The 18,863-nt window shown below is 47.0% G+C and overlaps 1 protein-coding gene across 1 annotated transcript in view; it reads right to left on the bottom strand.

The window, feature by feature from the left end:
• The window catches only part of dpy (fibrillin-like protein dumpy), a 220,073-nt gene that overhangs the window by 11,863 nt on the left and 189,347 nt on the right, over positions 1-18,863 (bottom strand). The window contains 41 exon segments of the mRNA XM_077443110.1: positions 19-321; positions 395-694; positions 812-1,135; positions 1,208-1,519; positions 1,606-1,935; positions 2,015-2,332; positions 2,418-2,726; positions 2,800-3,102; positions 3,174-3,521; positions 3,569-3,886; positions 3,962-4,606; positions 4,685-4,990; positions 5,105-5,410; positions 5,487-5,819; positions 5,914-6,222; positions 6,299-6,943; positions 7,036-7,341; positions 7,429-7,734; positions 7,811-8,143; positions 8,244-8,552; positions 8,811-9,132; positions 9,218-9,525; positions 9,639-9,944; positions 10,034-10,339; positions 10,435-10,767; positions 10,853-11,167; positions 11,400-12,044; positions 12,135-12,464; positions 12,554-12,844; positions 12,922-13,287; positions 13,373-13,687; positions 13,920-14,564; positions 14,679-14,984; positions 15,074-15,379; positions 15,466-15,807; positions 15,893-16,207; positions 16,440-17,069; positions 17,199-17,504; positions 17,594-17,884; positions 17,995-18,327; positions 18,413-18,727. Of these exon segments, the coding sequence (XP_077299236.1) occupies positions 19-321; positions 395-694; positions 812-1,135; positions 1,208-1,519; positions 1,606-1,935; positions 2,015-2,332; positions 2,418-2,726; positions 2,800-3,102; positions 3,174-3,521; positions 3,569-3,886; positions 3,962-4,606; positions 4,685-4,990; positions 5,105-5,410; positions 5,487-5,819; positions 5,914-6,222; positions 6,299-6,943; positions 7,036-7,341; positions 7,429-7,734; positions 7,811-8,143; positions 8,244-8,552; positions 8,811-9,132; positions 9,218-9,525; positions 9,639-9,944; positions 10,034-10,339; positions 10,435-10,767; positions 10,853-11,167; positions 11,400-12,044; positions 12,135-12,464; positions 12,554-12,844; positions 12,922-13,287; positions 13,373-13,687; positions 13,920-14,564; positions 14,679-14,984; positions 15,074-15,379; positions 15,466-15,807; positions 15,893-16,207; positions 16,440-17,069; positions 17,199-17,504; positions 17,594-17,884; positions 17,995-18,327; positions 18,413-18,727 (14,589 nt within the window).

Raw genomic sequence — 18,863 nt, 5'->3', positions numbered from 1 at the left:
ACATTTAAGGAGTAATACCGATAAAACATCTAGAGAATGGGTCTCCCGTGAGTCCAGTTGGACACGAGCAGATTGGATTATGGTTACGGACGTTGCATATAGCTCCAGTGCCACAAGTTCCAGGACATGGGTCGATACATTTCATATTTAGACAAGCTCTATCACTCGTACAGTCTGAGTTGACCACACATTCTGGTTTACAATTCGGTGGTGAGCCGATGTATCCCAAAAGGCAAGAACAGACGGCTTGTTCGTTTATGACTCTACATTGGCTGTTAGGACCACACGGTGATGGTTGGCAAGGATGAGGCGTTGGTACTCCTTTAATTACAAACATATTTTATAATAGATGTAAAAACATATATAAGTAAATTAAAAAAACGCGACAACGTACTTGGTTCTGGGTGACACAATACCATTGGATCACCAACTAATGACGGGGGACATGTGCACAATGGCACATGATTATAAACGGTACATATAGCGTCTCTTCCACAAATACCTGGGCAGGGATCAACGCACTTATTTGATTTGCATGCTTTATTAGCGGGGCAGTCATAATTCTGTACACACTCGGGGCGACAGCCAACGTAAGGGTTGCCTTGATATTCAGGCAGACATGTGCATACACCATCATCACATTTGGCATTAGATCCGCAAGGAGATGGATTACACCGATTTACCTTTACTGGTTCTATAACTGAATTGAAATCAAATTTAATATCTTGTTTCTATATTATTACTTTATATACATATGTACATATGTATTATGCATATGTACATATTATATAATATGTATTTATTGACTCACTTTCAGGTTCGACATAGCAATTACTGAATGGATCTCCAGTGTAACGAGGCAGACATGTGCAAATTGCTACATGATTGATCGCATTACACATGGCGTTTACGCCACAAGATCCAGGACATGGGTCCTGACATTTTTCATGAATGCAGGCTTTGTTGCTTGGACACTCCGAATTAATAACACATTCAGGTCGGCAATTTGGTGGAGAACCGACATAATTGATCAGACAAGAACATGATGGTCCTCCATTGATATCTCTGCATTGTGAATTAGGTCCACATGGACTAGGAATGCATGGATTTTGGTATATAACAGGATCTTGTTTAGCTATAAAACAATATAAAATTGAATAAAAAACCATTTTGAAAAATGTATTCATATAATGTAATAATAACTAACGTGGAATTGGATAGCAGGCAGAGAAAGGATCTCCGGTGTAGCCTATGATACAAGTGCAGATTGGACTGTGGTAATGAATGCGGCAATCTGTATTTGTGCCACATGGTTGAGGGCATGGATTAACGCATTTTTGCTGAATACAAGATTTATCTGTTGGACATTCCGAACTAACAACACATTCTGGTCTGCAATTTGGAGGGCTACCAATGAAAGTGGCAGCACAAGAGCATACGGCTTGATTATTAATTTCCCGACACACACTATTAGGACCACATGGTGAAGGTTCGCAAGGGTTTTTCGGTGGTTGTTCAGCTGTAATTTAATAATCAATTTATTAATCGAAACAAAAAAAGCAAGTCAACTAAAGCAACGAGCAGTGAGAGTAAATATCCACTTACGTTCCTGTTGAATATTGCAATATCGGAATGGATCTCCAATATATCCAATGAAGCAAGTACACGAAGGAACATGATTGATTACTTGACATTGGGCATTTCTGCCACAAGTACCAGGACATGGATCAACGCAATTGTTTGCCACACAGGCTTTGTTAGATGGACAGTCAGAATTAAGTACACATTCTGGTCGACAACCTTCATAAGGATTTCCGAAATAGTTTGGTAAGCAGCTGCATGAACCGGCACCGTTTTGTTCTCGACACACTGCATTCGTACCACAAGGAGATGGATAACAAGGCATTGATAAATCAGCTGGTCGTGGAGAAGTAACTATAATAAATATGTTTTTAATTAAAATATTTTATTAAAAAAAAAGGCCAAATTAATTTACAAACATGATAATACTAACTTTCATGAATGACACATGTTCCGAACGGATCTCCTGTATATCCTGGTAAACAGGCACAATTTGGAGAATGACTCACTACTCTACATTCAGCATTTTGTCCACAAACTCCTGGGCACGGATCTTGGCATTTATTATTTAAACAAGCCAAGTTACTTGAGCATTCACTATTAGTAGTACATTCGTATCTACAGTTAGGTGGTGCTCCAATTGTGTTTGAAATGCAACTACATGAATATGAATCACCATTGATTTTACATTCAGAATATGATCCACAAGGCGATGGTTGACAAGGGTTTTTAGGAATTTCTGGTTCTATTTCTGGAAGTTAAAAAATTGTTTAAATATAATGGTTTTCATGACAGACTAATTTGCTTATTACGCAATATAATTAGCAAGAACTTACGGATACGATTGCATCGACTGAACGGATCACCGGTAAAACCGATGTCGCAGGAACACAATGGATTGTGGTTTGAGACATGGCAGTTCGCATTGTAACCACAAGAACCAGGGCAAGGGTCAACACATTTCTGATTCAAGCAAGCTTGACTTAAACGGCAATCAATGCTTGAAGTACATTCGGGTCGACATAGAGGAGGTGAACCGATATAGCCAGATACACATGTGCAAACAGCTTGGCCATTTATTTCACGACATAAGCTATTGGGGCCGCATGGTGATGGTTGACATGGATTATTTTTTATTTCAGGTTCTGTAAATTTAAGATTCGCAATTGTGTATGTGTGTAAAACAAAAACAGTTGATAATGTTAAAGAAAGACTTACGTTTGTAAGGATAGCAGTTTATAAATGCATTTCCAGTAGTTTCAGGTGGGCAATAACATATAGGGATGTGATTGACGATATCACATATAGCACCTTGTCCACATGTACCAATACAGGGATCGTTACATTTGCTACGAATGCAAGCTTTATTTTTAGCACAATCTTCATTGATTGTACATTCTGGGTGGCAACTGTTATATGGATCACCAAAGAAGTCGGGCAAACATGAACAAACACTGTTTTCACATTTAGTGTTTGCTCCACATTTGCTGCAAGGATCTTCTCTATAAATAGGTTTTTGATCTGAAGAGAAAGAAATCGTTCAAAAGGAATGTTTAATAAAGTATATATTTGAATGCTAATAAGATACTAACCAATGACAACCAGAGAGCAACTTGTGAATGGATCACCACTGTAACCTTCTATGCATACGCATACGGGAGTATGATTTATAACCGAACATCTAGTGTGCAATCCGCAAGATCCAGGACATGGATCACGGCATTTATTATTAATGCAAGTAAGGTGACCACTACATTCCGCGCTAATGGTACATTCTGGTCTACAGTTTGGTGGAGAGCCCACGAAATTGGATAAGCACGTGCAAGATGGAATCTTATTAATTATCTGGCATATGGAATTTGGTCCACAAGGTGACGGTAAACATGGGTTGATTTCGATATCCTTAGGCGCTAAAAGAATATAATGAAATATCAAATAAACTGGTGTATGTCAAAAATCTAACTATAAACATTATTGAAGAACATACGTGGGGGTATAGGAATACATCTGGTGAATGGATCTCCAGTAAATCCACTGTTACATGAGCACATTGGCCTATGATTAATAACAGTGCAAGAAGCTGAAGTTCCACAAGTTCCTGGACAAGGGTCTATGCACTTTTGTCTGCTACAACTCTTGTCAGAAGCACATTCGTGACTGACAAGGCATTCTGGTCGACAATTCGGTGGGCTACCAAAGAATGATTCCAAACAAGAACAAGATGCTTGATTGCCATTAACTTTGCACATTGCATTTGGTCCACAAGGATTTGGAGTGCATGGAGATGCAATTGGTTCTATCACAGCTAAAATCATTATTTTTTGTTTTAAAATTATGTATATTTAATTTTGCAAAGTAATTATTTAAAAAAAATCCTTACGTTTTTCTATCACATTACAATATTGGAATGGATTTCCAGTGTATCCTTCAAAGCATGTACAAACAGGTACATGATTGATAACTTGACAAACAGCATTTCTGCCACATGATCCAGTACATGGATCAGTACATTTGTTTCCAGTACATGCTTTACTTGATACGCAGTCAGTATTCAAAACACACTCTGGTTTACATCCTTCGTATGGATTTCCGTAATATTCGGGTATGCATATGCAAGACCCAGCTCCGTGTTGTTCTTTGCAGATTGCATTTGCTCCACAAGGAGATGGATAACAAGGGTTTACGCGTTCTATGATAGGCCTAGGTGGAATAGTGTAGCATTGGGTAAATGGATCACCAGTAAAACCTGCAGAACAGGTGCATGTTGGACTATGATTGAAAACATGGCACTGAGCATTTGCACCACAGGAACCGGGGCATGGATCTTTGCATTTTTGTCTTATACATGAAAGATTCGATGGACAATCTCCATTAGTAACACACTCAGGTCGACAATTGGGTGGAGAACCGATAAACGTTGACAGACACGTGCAAGAATATGAACTGTCTTTGGGCATACACTGACTGTTTGGTCCACATGGTGATGGTACACATGGATCAGACACTGGTTCAATCTTTGGAGGTGCTGAAATTGAATTAAATATTTGATATATTATTTACATATAAAACTAAATTGATATTTAAATATAAAATAAAGACTCACGAATAGGGAAACAACGAGTAAATGGATCACCAGTAAAACCAACTATACAAGAACATATGGGATTATGTTGAATAACGTTGCACACTGTACTGATGCCACAAGCTCCTGGACAAGGATCCTTGCATTTTTGGTTGACACAAGCTTGATTTTGAGGGCATTCAGAGCTTCCAACACATTCAGGTCTGCATGTTGGAGGGCTTCCAATATATCCAGAAAGGCATGAGCATACAGCTTGACCGTTAATTTCTCTACACTGACTGTTGGAGCCACATGGTGAAGGATTGCAAGGGTTTGTAACGATAGGGGCTAAATCAGAACATTAAAAAAGAGATGATAAATGATTTTGTCCAGGTGATTATGTATGGTAATAAGCATTATTAAAAATCGCTGCTGATAAAGGCTTTCAAATTTTTATAATACCTTCCACAGGTTTACATTCGGTGAATGCGTTTCCAGTGAAACCCGGAGGACAGTTACACATCGGGATATGATTGATTACTTCACATACAGCCCGTTGGCCGCATGTTCCTGGACACGGATCGACACATTTACTGCGTATACAAGCTCTATCTCTAGGGCAGTCGGAGCTGACAATACATTCTGGTCGACACCCAGTGTAAGGATCTCCATGATACTCGGATATGCAAGTACAGACACCATTATCGCATTTGGAATTGGGTCCACAAGGTGACGGATTGCAAGGGTCAAGTTTTTGAGGTTCAATAGCTAAAACGATAAAAGGCACGATGATTACGAGATCTAAAATAATCACTAAAAGGCAATATAAATGTGTCTATCTTACGTGGTGGCTTAGGATAACAGTTAGAGAATGGATCTCCCGTGTATCCATCAGGACAAGTACATACAGGTGTGTGATTTATAACTATGCAATTAGCACTCAGACCGCACGAACCGGGACACGGATCGCGACACTTTTGAGTCATGCAAGCTTTGTTGCTGGGACATTCTGGGTTAATTGTACATTCTGGACGGCAATTTGGAGGACTGCCTATGAAAGTGTCCAGACAAGAGCAGGAAGGAACTCCACCGATGTCTCTACACTGTGCGTTAGAGCCACATGGAGACGGCACGCATGGATCTCTGAAAGGTTCCTCTTTAGGCGGAAGTGAAGGTGCTGAAATTGGAAACGAGCGTTAAATACCAACATATGGGAAAACTGTCGAAAGAACGAAATATAAAAAAAATACAAGCACGACATTATCACTTACGAGGTATGGGATAACATCTCGAGAAAGCATCACCAGTATGACCCGGATTGCACGAACATATCGGACTGTGGTTGTTGACATTGCAGCGAGCGTTTGTACCACAGGGTCCTGGGCATGGATTAGTGCATTTTTGATTAAAGCAAGCCTTATCCTGTGGACATTCCGAACTAACCACACATTCGGGTCGACAAGCAGGTGGTGAACCCATATAAGTAGGTAGACATGAGCAGACACCCTGACCGTTAACTTCGCGACACTGACTATTGGGACCACACGGTGATGGATTGCAGGGGTTTATTGGGTCTTTGGCTAATGATAAAAATATATAATTAAAAATAAACACTAAAACAAAAGTGAAAAATATGTATATATAAATAATTCTTACGTTCTTCAAAAACATTGCAGTATCGGAATGGATCACCGGTGTATCCAGGTATGCAATTACATGACGGTAGGTGATTAACTACTTGACAGTTAGCATTTTGACCACAAGTTCCCGGGCAAGGATCTTGACATTTATTTCTAATACAGGCTTTGTTTGACGCGCAATCTGAATTGATGATACATTCTGGACGGCATCCTTCGTAGGGATTTCCAAAATACTCTGGAAGACATGTACAAGCCCCAGCACCGTTCTGTTCTTTACATATGGCATTTGCACCACAAGGTGACGGTATGCAAGGTGTTGGACGCTCCGGCGGAATGGGTTCAGCTTTCTCAGGCAAACATTGTACGAATGCATCGCCGACAAAACCGATTGAACAAATACACATAGGTGTATGGCTAACCACACGACACTCGGCATTGGCTCCACAAGATCCTGGACAAGGATCCTTACATTTCTGGTTAATGCAAGCAAGATTACTGACGCATTCCGAGTTACTGATGCATTCTGGTCTGCAGTTTGGCGGAGAGCCTGTGAATTCGGGTAGACAAGAGCAAGAAGGCGAATCTCTAATCTCTTTGCATTGTGAGTTGGGTCCGCAAGGCGAGGGTTGGCACGGATTTACGCGAACGGGTAGAATATCCGCTGTGAAAAAATGGCAGGTATTTTTAGATATTTTTTTAATTTTTATAGTTATGTGAAAATTTGATGAAACATTATATAGTGCAGTGTCTTACGTATCAGTTGGCATCTGACGAAAGGATCGCCAGTATATCGTAACGAGCATGAGCATATTGGATTGTGATTTATAACCTCACATCTTGCACCCACACCACAAGAACCAGGGCATGGATCTTTGCACTTTTGGTTACTACACGCTTCATTTTGGGGACATTCTGAACTAACAACACATTCGGGTCGACATGTTGGCGGACTTCCCAAGTAACCTTGTACACACGAGCACACTGCTTGGCCATTAATTTCTCTACATTGGCTGTTAGGTCCACATGGTGAAGGATTGCAAGGATTTGTAACAACAGGATCTAATTGTCAACACAATAATTTGTAAGATTATACAAGTTAAACGATAGAAACAAAAGAAAAGCTAGAAAAGTGTAAAGTTGGTATACCCTGCATAGGTCTGCATTCAATAAACGCGTTTCCAGAAAAACTAGGAGGACATTTACACATTGGGATGTGGTTGATAACATCACATAATGCATTTTGACCACATGTTCCTGGACAAGGATCCTTACATTTATTACGAGTACAGGCCTTGTCCCTAGGACAGTCGGCACTAACGATACATTCTGGTCGACATTCAACGTAAGGGTCTCCATGATATTCGGGATTACAAGTGCAAACACCGTTATCGCATCTAGCATTTGATCCACAAGGCGATGGATTACAAAGATCAACCGGAACAGGTTCAAGAACTAAAATATAAAAATATACCTCAATGAAATATAGGCCTCGATGTTATAAGTACAAATCAATATATCCTTGAATTACTTGGCGGTTTAGGGAAACAGTTTGAAAATGGATCTCCAGTGTATCCATCAAAACAAGTGCAAATTGGTGTATGATTAATAACCGAACACCTAGCATTAACACCACAAGAACCTGGACATGGGTCACGACATTTTTGATTATGACAGGCTTTATCACTGGAACATTCCGGATTAATTGTACATTCTGGTCGGCAATGTGGCGGGCTTCCAATGTAATTTAATAAACAAGAGCAAGATGGTGCACCCCCAATATCTCTACACTGAGAGTTCAAACCACATGGTGTTGGAACACAAGGATTGACATATTCCGGTAATGCCGGAGGAGGTGCTGGAACTATTGATTAAGAAATATTAATAAAAATAAATAAACTTAAGTTAAATATGTTACATTAACATAATCTGGTATCATTTAAAAAATAAACACAATTTCTTACTTAGATTACAGAGAGTAAACGGATCTCCAGTATATCCATTCATGCAAGAACAAATCGGGCTATGGTTGATAACTTGACACTTGGTATTTTTGCCACAATTATCTTTGCATGGATCAGAGCATTTTCGTCCAATACAAGCAAGTTTTAAAGAACATTCAGAACTAATAGTACATTCAGGACGACAACTTGGAGGTGTTCCAATATAATCTGATTGACAAGAGCAAATTGCGTGTTCATCCACCACCCGACAGTTACTATTTGGACCACATGGTGATGGATTGCAAGGGTCAACAGATATTGAAGGAGGAGCTGTGAAATTTAGACATGAAAATATAAAATATATGCACAAAATAAAGTGTATCAGACAAAACGGAACGATCAATTAAAAAAAATAAATAGTAAATATATTGAGTTACAGATAATTCGAATAAATGTGTGTGGACATATTTGTGGTTTGTGTAAAATTTTATTAGTAAATGTGTATATCGGATACGAGGCTGTTGACTAAATATGTATGTAGATGGTTAAAAATAATTGTAGAAGATATAAAATAAGAAAAAATCTTACATTCGTAAATAATAGCACAATTAATAAACGGGTTTCCAGTAAAACCAGTAGGACAATTGCATGACGGAAGATGGTTGATGACTTGACAATAAGCATTTGAGGCGCAAGTACCAGGGCAAGGATCTTCACATTTTTCACTCATGCAGGCCTTATTAGACGGACAGTCAGAATTCAAAACGCATTCTGGACGACAACCATCATAAGGATTACCGAAATAACCAGGAATACAAGAACATGATCCAGCATTTCTAGTTTCATGACAAATGGCGTTTAAGCCACAAGGGGAAGGTGAACATGGTGAAGTAAAATCTTGAAGAACGGGCTCTAGAATCGCACGGTAAAATCAACATCAACGAATAAAATAAAGTAAAAAAAAATATATAAAAATGATATGCACCTGAAGTAACATGACAATGGAAAAACGGATCACCGGTATGACCATTAGGACAAATACATTGTGGTGAATGACTAACAACTTTACACAGTGAATTAAAACCACAAGCACCAGGGCAAGGATCTTTACACTTTTGAGCGATGCAAGCAAGGTGACTAGAACATTCAGCATTATTGACGCATTCCGGTCGACAGTTCGGCGGGGAGCCAACGAATTCGGGCAGACAAGAGCACGACGGAGAATCTCCGATCTCTTTGCACTGCGAGTTCGGTCCGCATGGTGAGGGTTGGCACGGGTTCACGTGCACTGGGGGTATATCCGCTGTGGAAAGTCGAACGGAGGTTGAACAAATCGGTATGCGCGAATTCGATATAAGAGTAATGAAAAAGCGAAGGAATAAAAATGAAAGCGTCTATAAGGGGGCATTGTCTTACGTATCGGTTGGCATCTGACGAAGGGATCGCCAGTGTATCTTTGCGGGCAAGTGCATATGGGGTTGTGATTGATGACTCCGCATTTCGCGCCTACGCCGCAAGTGCCGGGACAGGGGTCTCTACATTTCTGATTGCTACAAGCTTCGTTCTGGGGACACTCGGAGCTGACAACGCATTCGGGGCGACAGGTGGGAGGGCTTCCTATGTATCCTGGTACGCAAGAGCACACCGCCTGACCGTTGATCTCCCTACATTGACTGTTGGGGCCGCAGGGTGACGGATTGCAAGGGTTCGTAACGACAGGAGCTAAATCACAACATGAAATAAAGGTATGAGCGTCGAATAATGCGTTCGCGGTCGAGACAAGCGCCAGAGCGGCGAGTGAGATGGCCTACCCTGCATTGGTCTGCATTCCACGAATGCGTTTCCATTGAGTCCCGGAGGACAATTGCACATGGGTATGTGATTGATGACGTCGCATACTGCGTTCTGACCGCACGTTCCGGGACAGGGATCGACACATTTGTTGCGCACGCACGCTCTGTCTCTGGGACACTCGGCGCTGACGACGCACTCCGGTCTACATCCGGTGTAAGGATCGCCCTGGTATTCGGGCAGACAAGTGCACGCGCCGTCGGCGCATTGAGCGTTCGCTCCGCAAGGAGACGGATTGCAGGGGTCTGGTTCTTCGGGTTCGATTTCTAAAACGACAACGGGAAGGATGAGATCGATCGATCACTAAGCGACGTCTCGCGGTTATCGCGAGAGACGGAGATTTTAAAGGGGCGTTTCTTACGTGGAGGCTTGGGGTAACAGCTGGTGAACGGATCTCCCGTGTATCCATCGGGACATGTGCACACCGGCGTGTGGTTTATGACCGCGCAATTGGCGCTCAAACCGCACGAGCCGGGGCAGGGGTCGCGACACTTTTGATTCATGCAAGCCTTGTTGCTGGGACACTCCGGATTGATCGTGCACTCGGCGCGACAATTCGGAGGGCTGCCAATGAATGTGGCCAAACAGGAACACGACGGCACGCCGCCGATGTCCCTGCACTGAGAGTTAAGTCCGCAAGGCGACGGCACGCACGGATCTCTGTAGGGTTCTTGTTGGGGCGGGGGTGACGGCGCTGAAATACGAAGCAACGAGGGTTAAGGGGCGGGTCGACTTTGGCGCGAATGCGAGGATATCACGCGCAGCAACAAAACACTCACGAGGTATGGGATAACATCTCGAGAACGGGTCGCCGGTGTAGCCCGGATTGCACGAGCAAATGGGACTGTGGTTGTTGACGTTGCAGCGGGAGTTCGTGCCGCAGGGTCCTGGACACGGATTCGTACATTTTTGATTGAAACAAGCCTTATCGTGGGGACATTCCGAACTGACCACGCACTCGGGTCGACACGCCGGCGGAGAGCCAACGTATGTGGGCAGGCACGAGCACACGCCCTGACCGTTAACTTCCCGACACTGACTGTTGGGACCGCAAGGCGAAGGATTGCATGGATCGACCGAATCCGCTACGACGGCTATTGGGAAAAAAAATAGTTCAATATATTCTGAAAAACAAAAGCTCGCGGATTTATCGTCGACGTGTGCATTGAGTGTGGATGATGTGGAAATTGTGAATACACTTCGTGGTAGTGTGTTGGTGTAGTGTGCACCAATGTGCGTATTCGATTGTGTTATTTGTTTTTATTGTGTTTTGTGAATACGTGTGTTTCTGAATGTTAAGTTTTAGCGAAATTCGGGATATCTTACGCTCTTGGTAAACGTTGCAATAGCGGAACGGATCACCGGTGTATCCCGGTCTGCAAGTGCAGGACGGTAGGTGATTGATCACTTGACAGTCCGCGTTCTGACCGCAAGTTCCCGGACACGGGTCTTGACATTTGTTTCGGAGGCAGGCTCTGTTGGAGGGACAATCCGAGTTGATGACGCACTCGGGGCGACATCCTTCGTAAGGGTTGCCGAAGTATTCCGGCAGACACGTGCACGATCCGGCGCCACTCTGCTCTTTGCACACCGCGTTCGCTCCGCATGGAGACGGGGTGCAAGGAGCCGGACGTTCTTCCGGTATGGGATCAGACTGACGAGGCAAGCACTGGACGAACGGATCGCCAATGAAACCGACGTTACAAATGCACATTGGCGTGTGACTGACTACGCGGCATTCGGCGTTAGCACCACACGATCCCGGGCAAGGATCTCTACACTTTTGGCCGATGCATGCGAGGTGGCTGGAGCATTCGGCATTGCTGACGCATTCCGGTCGACAGTTCGGCGGGGAGCCAACGAATTCGGGCAGACAAGAGCACGACGGAGAATCTCCGATCTCTTTGCACTGCGAGTTCGGTCCGCATGGTGAGGGTTGGCACGGATTCACGTGCACTGGGGGTATATCCGCTGTGGAAAGTTGAACGGACGTTGAACAAATCGGTATCCGCGAATTCGATATAGAAGTAATGCGAAAGCGAATAAAAAAGAAATGAAAGCGTCTATAAGGGGGCATTGTCTTACGTATCGGTTGGCATCTGACGAAGGGATCGCCAGTGTATCTATGCGGGCAAGTGCATATGGGGTTGTGATTGATGACTCCGCATTTCGCGCCTACGCCGCAAGTGCCGGGACAGGGGTCTCTACATTTCTGATTGCTACAAGCTTCGTTCTGGGGACACTCGGAGCTGACAACGCATTCGGGGCGACAGGTGGGAGGGCTTCCTATGTATCCTGGTACGCAAGAGCACACCGCCTGACCGTTGATCTCCCTACATTGACTGTTGGGGCCGCAGGGTGACGGATTGCAAGGGTTCGTAACGACAGGAGCTAAATCACAACATGAAATAAAGGTATGAGCGTCGAATAATGCGTTCGCGGTCGAGACAAGCGCCAGAGCGGCGAGTGAGATGGCCTACCCTGCATTGGTCTGCATTCCACGAATGCGTTTCCATTGAGTCCCGGAGGACAATTGCACATGGGTATGTGATTGATGACGTCGCATACTGCGTTCTGACCGCACGTTCCGGGACAGGGATCGACACATTTGTTGCGCACGCACGCTCTGTCTCTGGGACACTCGGCGCTGACGACGCACTCCGGTCTACATCCGGTGTAAGGATCGCCCTGGTATTCGGGCAGACAAGTGCACGCGCCGTCGGCGCATTGAGCGTTCGCTCCGCAAGGAGACGGATTGCAGGGGTCTGGTTCTTCGGGTTCGATTTCTAAAACGACAACGGGAAGGATGAGATCGATCGATCACTAAGCGACGTCTCGCGGTTATCGCGAGAGACGGAGATTTTAAAGGGGCGTTTCTTACGTGGAGGCTTGGGGTAACAGCTGGTGAACGGATCTCCCGTGTATCCATCGGGACATGTGCACACCGGCGTGTGGTTTATGACCGCGCAATTGGCGCTCAAACCGCACGAGCCGGGGCAGGGGTCGCGACACTTTTGATTCATGCAAGCCTTGTTGCTGGGACACTCCGGATTGATCGTGCACTCGGCGCGACAATTCGGAGGGCTGCCAATGAATGTGGCCAAACAGGAACACGACGGCACGCCGCCGATGTCCCTGCACTGAGAGTTAAGTCCGCAAGGCGACGGCACGCACGGATCTCTGTAGGGTTCTTGTTGGGGCGGGGGTGACGGCGCTGAAATACGAAGCAACGAGGGTTAAGGGGCGGGTCGACTTTGGCGCGAATGCGAGGATATCACGCGCAGCAACAAAACACTCACGAGGTATGGGATAACATCTCGAGAACGGGTCGCCGGTGTAGCCCGGATTGCACGAGCAAATGGGACTGTGGTTGTTGACGTTGCAGCGGGAGTTCGTGCCGCAGGGTCCTGGACACGGATTCGTACATTTTTGATTGAAACAAGCCTTATCGTGGGGACATTCCGAACTGACCACGCACTCGGGTCGACACGCCGGCGGAGAGCCAACGTATGTGGGCAGGCACGAGCACACGCCCTGACCGTTAACTTCCCGACACTGACTGTTGGGACCGCAAGGCGAAGGATTGCATGGATCGACCGAATCCGCTACGACGGCTATTGGGAAAAAAAATAGTTCAATATATTCTGAAAAACAAAAGCTCGCGGATTTATCGTCGACGTGTGCATTGAGTGTGGATGATGTGGAAATTGTGAATACACTTCGTGGTAGTGTGTTGGTGTAGTGTGCACCAATGTGCGTATTCGATTGTGTTATTTGTTTTTATTGTGTTTTGTGAATACGTGTGTTTCTGAATGTTAAGTTTTAGCGAAATTCGGGATATCTTACGCTCTTGGTAAACGTTGCAATAGCGGAACGGATCACCGGTGTATCCCGGTCTGCAAGTGCAGGACGGTAGGTGATTGATCACTTGACAGTCCGCGTTCTGACCGCAAGTTCCCGGACACGGGTCTTGACATTTGTTTCGGAGGCAGGCTCTGTTGGAGGGACAATCCGAGTTGATGACGCACTCGGGGCGACATCCTTCGTAAGGGTTGCCGAAGTATTCCGGCAGACACGTGCACGATCCGGCGCCACTCTGCTCTTTGCACACCGCGTTCGCTCCGCATGGAGACGGGGTGCAAGGAGCCGGACGTTCTTCCGGTATGGGATCAGACTGACGAGGCAAGCACTGGACGAACGGATCGCCAATGAAACCGACGTTACAAATGCACATTGGCGTGTGACTGACTACGCGGCATTCGGCGTTAGCACCACACGATCCCGGGCAAGGATCTCTACACTTTTGGCCGATGCATGCGAGGTGGCTGGAGCATTCGGCATTGCTGACGCATTCCGGTCGACAGTTCGGCGGGGAGCCAACGAATTCGGGCAGACAAGAGCACGACGGAGAATCTCCGATCTCTTTGCACTGCGAGTTCGGTCCGCATGGTGAGGGTTGGCACGGATTCACGTGCACTGGGGGTATATCCGCTGTGGAAAGTCGAACGGACGTTGAACAAATCGGTATCCGCGAATTCGATATAGAAGTAATGCGAAAGCGAATAAAAAAGAAATGAAAGCGTCTATAAGGGGGCATTGTCTTACGTATCGGTTGGCATCTGACGAAGGGATCGCCAGTGTATCTATGCGGGCAAGTGCATATGGGGTTGTGATTGATGACTCCGCATTTCGCGCCTACGCCGCAAGTGCCGGGACAGGGGTCTCTACATTTCTGATTGCTACAAGCTTCGTTCTGGGGACACTCGGAGCTGACAACGCATTCGGGGCGACAGGTGGGAGGGCTTCCTATGTATCCTGGTACGCAAGAGCACACCGCCTGACCGTTGATCTCCCTACATTGACTGTTGGGGCCGCAGGGTGACGGATTGCAAGGGTTCGTAACGACAGGAGCTAAATCACAACATGAAATAAAGGTATGAGCGTCGAATAATGCGTTCGCGGTCGAGACAAGCGCCAGAGCGGCGAGTGAGATGGCCTACCCTGCATTGGTCTGCATTCCACGAATGCGTTTCCATTGAGTCCCGGAGGACAATTGCACATGGGTATGTGATTGATGACGTCGCATACTGCGTTCTGACCGCACGTTCCGGGACAGGGATCGACACATTTGTTGCGCACGCACGCTCTGTCTCTGGGACACTCGGCGCTGACGACGCACTCCGGTCTACATCCGGTGTAAGGATCGCCCTGGTATTCGGGCAGACAAGTGCACGCGCCGTCGGCGCATTGAGCGTTCGCTCCGCAAGGAGACGGATTGCAGGGGTCTGGTTCTTCGGGTTCGATTTCTAAAACGACAACGGGAAGGATGAGATCGATCGATCACTAAGCGACGTCTCGCGGTTATCGCGAGAGACGGAGATTTTAAAGGGGCGTTTCTTACGTGGAGGCTTGGGGTAACAGCTGGTGAACGGATCTCCCGTGTATCCATCGGGACATGTGCACACCGGCGTGTGGTTTATGACCGCGCAATTGGCGCTCAAACCGCACGAGCCGGGGCAGGGGTCGCGACACTTTTGATTCATGCAAGCCTTGTTGCTGGGACACTCCGGATTGATCGTGCACTCGGCGCGACAATTCGGAGGGCTGCCAATGAATGTGGCCAAACAGGAACACGACGGCACGCCGCCGATGTCCCTGCACTGAGAGTTAAGTCCGCAAGGCGACGGCACGCACGGATCTCTGTAGGGTTCTTGTTGGGGCGGGGGTGACGGCGCTGAAATACGAAGCAACGAGGGTTAAGGGGCGGGTCGACTTTGGCGCGAATGCGAGGATATCACGCGCAGCAACAAAACACTCACGAGGTATGGGATAACATCTCGAGAACGGGTCGCCGGTGTAGCCCGGATTGCACGAGCAAATGGGACTGTGGTTGTTGACGTTGCAGCGGGAGTTCGTGCCGCAGGGTCCTGGACACGGATTCGTACATTTTTGATTGAAACAAGCCTTATCGTGGGGACATTCCGAACTGACCACGCACTCGGGTCGACACGCCGGCGGAGAGCCAACGTATGTGGGCAGGCACGAGCACACGCCCTGACCGTTAACTTCCCGACACTGACTGTTGGGACCGCAAGGCGAAGGATTGCATGGATCGACCGAATCCGCTACGACGGCTATTGGGAAAAAAAATAGTTCAATATATTCTGAAAAACAAAAGCTCGCGGATTTATCGTCGACGTGTGCATTGAGTGTGGATGATGTGGAAATTGTGAATACACTTCGTGGTAGTGTGTTGGTGTAGTGTGCACCAATGTGCGTATTCGATTGTGTTATTTGTTTTTATTGTGTTTTGTGAATACGTGTGTTTCTGAATGTTAAGTTTTAGCGAAATTCGGGATATCTTACGCTCTTGGTAAACGTTGCAATAGCGGAACGGATCACCGGTGTATCCCGGTCTGCAAGTGCAGGACGGTAGGTGATTGATCACTTGACAGTCCGCGTTCTGACCGCAAGTTCCCGGACACGGGTCTTGACATTTGTTTCGGAGGCAGGCTCTGTTGGAGGGACAATCCGAGTTGATGACGCACTCGGGGCGACATCCTTCGTAAGGGTTGCCGAAGTATTCCGGCAGACACGTGCACGATCCGGCGCCACTCTGCTCTTTGCACACCGCGTTCGCTCCGCATGGTGACGGGGTGCAAGGAGCCGGACGTTCTTCCGGTATGGGATCAGACTGACGAGGCAAGCACTGGACGAACGGATCGCCAATGAAACCGACGTTACAAATGCACATTGGCGTGTGACTGACTACGCGGCATTCGGCGTTAGCACCACACGATCCCGGGCAAGGATCTCTACACTTTTGGCCGATGCATGCGAGGTGGCTGGAGCATTCGGCATTGCTGACGCATTCCGGTCGACAGTTCGGCGGGGAGCCAACGAATTCGGGCAGACAAGAGCACGACGGAGAATCTCCGATCTCTTTGCACTGCGAGTTCGGTCCGCATGGTGAGGGTTGGCACGGATTCACGTGCACTGGGGGTATATCCGCTGTGGAAAGTTGAACGGACGTTGAACAAATCGGTATCCGCGAATTCGATATAGAAGTAATGCGAAAGCGAATAAAAAAGAAATGAAAGCGTCTATAAGGGGGCATTGTCTTACGTATCGGTTGGCATCTGACGAAGGGATCGCCAGTGTATCTATGCGGGCAAGTGCATATGGGGTTGTGATTGATGACTCCGCATTTCGCGCCTACGCCGCAAGTGCCGGGACAGGGGTCTCTACATTTCTGATTGCTACAAGCTTCGTTCTGGGGACACTCGGAGCTGACAACGCATTCGGGGCGACAGGTGGGAGGGCTTCCTATGTATCCTGGTACGCAAGAGCACACCGCCTGACCGTTGATCTCCCTACATTGACTGTTGGGGCCGCAGGGTGACGGATTGCAAGGGTTCGTAACGACAGGAGCTAAATCACAACATGAAATAAAGGTATGAGCGTCGAATAATGCGTTCGCGGTCGAGACAAGCGCCAGAGCGGCGAGTGAGATGGCCTACCCTGCATTGGTCTGCATTCCACGAATGCGTTTCCATTGAGTCCCGGAGGACAATTGCACATGGGTATGTGATTGATGACGTCGCATACTGCGTTCTGACCGCACGTTCCGGGACAGGGATCGACACATTTGTTGCGCACGCACGCTCTGTCTCTGGGACACTCGGCGCTGACGACGCACTCCGGTCTACATCCGGTGTAAGGATCGCCCTGGTATTCGGGCAGACAAGTGCACGCGCCGTCGGCGCATTGAGCGTTCGCTCCGCAAGGAGACGGATTGCAGGGGTCTGGTTCTTCGGGTTCGATTTCTAAAACGACAACGGGAAGGATGAGATCGATCGATCACTAAGCGACGTCTCGCGGTTATCGCGAGAGACGGAGATTTTAAAGGGGCGTTTCTTACGTGGAGGCTTGGGGTAACAGCTGGTGAACGGATCTCCCGTGTATCCATCGGGACATGTGCACACCGGCGTGTGGTTTATGACCGCGCAATTGGCGCTCAAACCGCACGAGCCGGGGCAGGGGTCGCGACACTTTTGATTCATGCAAGCCTTGTTGCTGGGACACTCCGGATTGATCGTGCACTCGGCGCGACAATTCGGAGGGCTGCCAATGAATGTGGCCAAACAGGAACACGACGGCACGCCGCCGATGTCCCTGCACTGAGAGTTAAGTCCGCAAGGCGACGGCACGCACGGATCTCTGTAGGGTTCTTGTTGGGGCGGGGGTGACGGCGCTGAAATACGAAGCAACGAGGGTTAAGGGGCGGGTCGACTTTGGCGCGAATGCGAGGATATCACGCGCAGCAACAAAACACTCACGAGGTATGGGATAACATCTCGAGAACGGGTCGCCGGTGTAGCCCGGATTGCACGAGCAAATGGGACTGTGGTTGTTGACGTTGCAGCGGGAGTTCGTGCCGCAGGGTCCTGGACACGGATTCGTACATTTTTGATTGAAACAAGCCTTATCGTGGGGACATTCCGAACTGACCACGCACTCGGGTCGACACGCCGGCGGAGAGCCAACGTATGTGGGCAGGCACGAGCACACGCCCTGACCGTTAACTTCCCGACACTGACTGTTGGGACCGCAAGGCGAAGGATTGCATGGATCGACCGAATCCGCTACGACGGCTATTGGGAAAAAAAATAGTTCAATATATTCTGAAAAACAAAAGCTCGCGGATTTATCGTCGACGTGTGCATTGAGTGTGGATGATGTGGAAATTGTGAATACACTTCGTGGTAGTGTGTTGGTGTAGTGTGCACC

This window comes from Arctopsyche grandis, chromosome 12, assembly GCF_051622035.1.
Source record: "Arctopsyche grandis isolate Sample6627 chromosome 12, ASM5162203v2, whole genome shotgun sequence".
Classification (NCBI taxonomy): domain Eukaryota; kingdom Metazoa; phylum Arthropoda; class Insecta; order Trichoptera; family Hydropsychidae; genus Arctopsyche; species Arctopsyche grandis.
This window is presented reverse-complemented; position numbering and strand designations above follow the sequence as displayed.